We start from the raw sequence: 2,696 nt of genomic DNA, 5'->3' as shown, positions 1-2,696 counted from the left end.
GCGAAGGATTCGAAATTCAACGTCCTTCGTGACTTGTGCCGGTGATTATGAAAGCGGTCTAAGTGAAAAATGTGAAAAAAAAATTGAATTTATCACTTATTTCGTGTTGCGTCGATCTTTTTCACAGGAAAGAGTTTATATTACAAGAGCAAGAATTTTGTGAAATATTTTGTTACGATTAAAAAAACTATTTTTTAATACACCCAAAGGGAAACTTTGAAATATGTATCTCGAAACGAAAGATACACGACTTAGGCTAGTTTCATAATCACCGGTACACTTGTCACGTTTAAACGTCTTCTTATATTATTCAATTAAATTACGCATTGAAATAGACGAGTAGAAATAAATACGTCTTTGTTGAAATTTGAAGTATACCATTTTTCTTTTATTCGTCGAATTTAATCACCTTGTCATCCTTATTCCGAAACAATGGTTATCCTAATCAGTGGCGTACTCAGGATTTAATCTTGGAGGGAGCCGAGTATAAATATATAACGAACGTATAAAAATATTTTTCATGCAGATTTAATCAAATTAATTAGGTATATTCCCACATTACGTGACCGTTAATTCGTAAATAGTATAGAAATAAAAGAAGTATAGAAGAAAAAATGAATTTTAATTAGGAAACGATTTCGTGACTTTTTTCTCTAGGGGTTGGCCACTGATCCTAATTCATTTAATAAAAAATACCATCTGTCTTGAGAAGTAGAAAGGTGTCCTATATCGTTTATGCAATGCAAAATTCTCACGAATAAAAGTAGTAGTCAACTTTGATTGGTTCAAGGTAACTATTATTCTGATATTAATTATCGAAGGTGTATTAAGAACTAAAAGTACATTCAGTGCAAGTTTGGTTTATAACAATTTTCCTATGTAAATAAAATTGTTCAACTATAAACCGTTATGAAAGTTGTCCATAGAAGTTATTAAATAATTCTGAGAAATTTTTATAATTGTTTGTAATGTAAGGAGTAATAATTATACAAATGCAACAGGAAAAGCGATTTTATTAGGAAGGAGAAAAAAGGAAAATTATATAAAATGTTGGGAAAGAATATGTAGAAAAAATATGTCTTCCTTACAAAATTCTCTTTTCTATGAGATTTTCCATTTTAAAGTGATTAAATATCGTATATTACATTAATGGTATCAAACTTGCCGTATTCAATAATCCATTTGATCATTTTCAACTATTCTTAATAGATCTTTAATCCTTGCTTCTTCTTTACTCCCTTTAATTACAATAAATTGTTTAATGAAAAATGAATTTCTAGTTATGTGTAATTTTTTTATTTTCATCTTTGTACTAGATTATGCAGGTTTACCTTTTTTTTATTTCTGCAGATTTTCAGTTAAAAATTTTATTAATAACCACTTATTAGCATAATACGAAACATAATTCTGTTCTTAATTCAAGTTCTGTGGCATTTCCATGTCCATCTTTTTGCTCTTGATTCTTTTTACAATCGGTACGTAGTTACATATTAATAAAATAAAATGATTTTACTCTAATACATGGCTCTCTCGAAAACGTAAATTTAACACTGTGTGTTTAATTTAAAATTGATTTTTAGCTAGAAGATATTGGAATTATGAAAATTGTTTAAAGTGCAGCGTTAATTATGTCAACGTACCAGAAGACGCAACTATTCCGATTTTCTCGAATTAAATATTCAAGGAATTATACATGAAAAGCTGAGGAAAAACGAACGAGATAAGTAAATTGGAGGTTTTCCATTTTCGACTGTATTTATACGTATCCTCAACAAGCTATCTTTAAATGAACGTAGTTATAGGTTTTCTGCAACGTTTTCCTAAGTGTTTTTTACGGAAGCTTTTAAATGTCAATAATTACCGGCAGTAGTTCGAAATAATCCATAATACATGTGTGCTACATTTACATCGTTCAGATTTTATAATCAATAACGCAGTGAAGCGAAAGGCAGGCAACGCTATTTTTGTTAACTTGCTCCCTTTTATCGCCTCCTGAACGATATTACCCTGACGTTTAGGGTGTATGAATTATTGCGAGAAATCTATGGGGTCGTATTCAGCGATAGAGGTAACCGAAATAGGAGGAAGCGTTTTTCCGTGAAATGGGGAAATTGGTAAATGTTAAGGGTAACGATGCGTTTACTTGTTTTCTTTAGCCGTCAAGAAAATCCACAGTTCGTTTCGTTCACGGTTGCAACATGAAACGAACAAGTGTGCGATACAATAACTATAGCTATTTCTCACGAATTATTTCCCATAACCGAGACCTGCTCGAAGGAAAAAAATTTCAAACCTAAATAACCATGGGACATCGTTCGTGCCCCCTGTAAAAAAGAACGTTATTCAACGTTTACGCGTTATACAATTTTTATATCTCTCCTCTCTCATTCTGTGAAATGTTCGATCATAGAGATCATCACATCGCAGACCGTAGAGAAACGGAGATTTTTGGAATAAACGAACGATCGCGTGATCTTAGTTGTTCCTTCGGATCGATCGTTTTCCATTACGAAGACGAGAAGTCTTTGGAGGACGAGACGATCAACGGTAAACTGTTTTTCTGATTCCTTACGACCAAGACGACTAGGATTTAGCAGTGTCGCTCTGTGCTTTATCGTTCTGAGCCTTGTCGAACCCGTCAATCAGAGTCTCGATGATAAATTTGATCGTCACCTTGTAAATGTTTTCCACATTCT

At 32.4% G+C, this 2,696-nt stretch overlaps 1 protein-coding gene across 1 annotated transcript in view; it reads right to left on the bottom strand.

Annotated features, from left to right (window-relative positions):
* Positions 1–2,583: 2,583 nt before the first annotated feature.
* The window catches only part of LOC108577549 (cytoglobin-1-like), a 5,823-nt gene continuing 5,710 nt past the window's right edge, over positions 2,584–2,696 (bottom strand). The window contains 1 exon segment of the mRNA XM_017940730.1: positions 2,584–2,696. This exon segment is cut by the window's right edge and continues 15 nt beyond it. Within this exon segment, the coding sequence (XP_017796219.1) occupies positions 2,584–2,696 (113 nt within the window).

Source organism: Habropoda laboriosa, unplaced genomic scaffold (genome assembly GCF_001263275.1).
Source record: "Habropoda laboriosa isolate 0110345459 unplaced genomic scaffold, ASM126327v1 scaffold853, whole genome shotgun sequence".
Classification (NCBI taxonomy): Eukaryota; Metazoa; Arthropoda; class Insecta; order Hymenoptera; family Apidae; genus Habropoda; species Habropoda laboriosa.
This window is presented reverse-complemented; position numbering and strand designations above follow the sequence as displayed.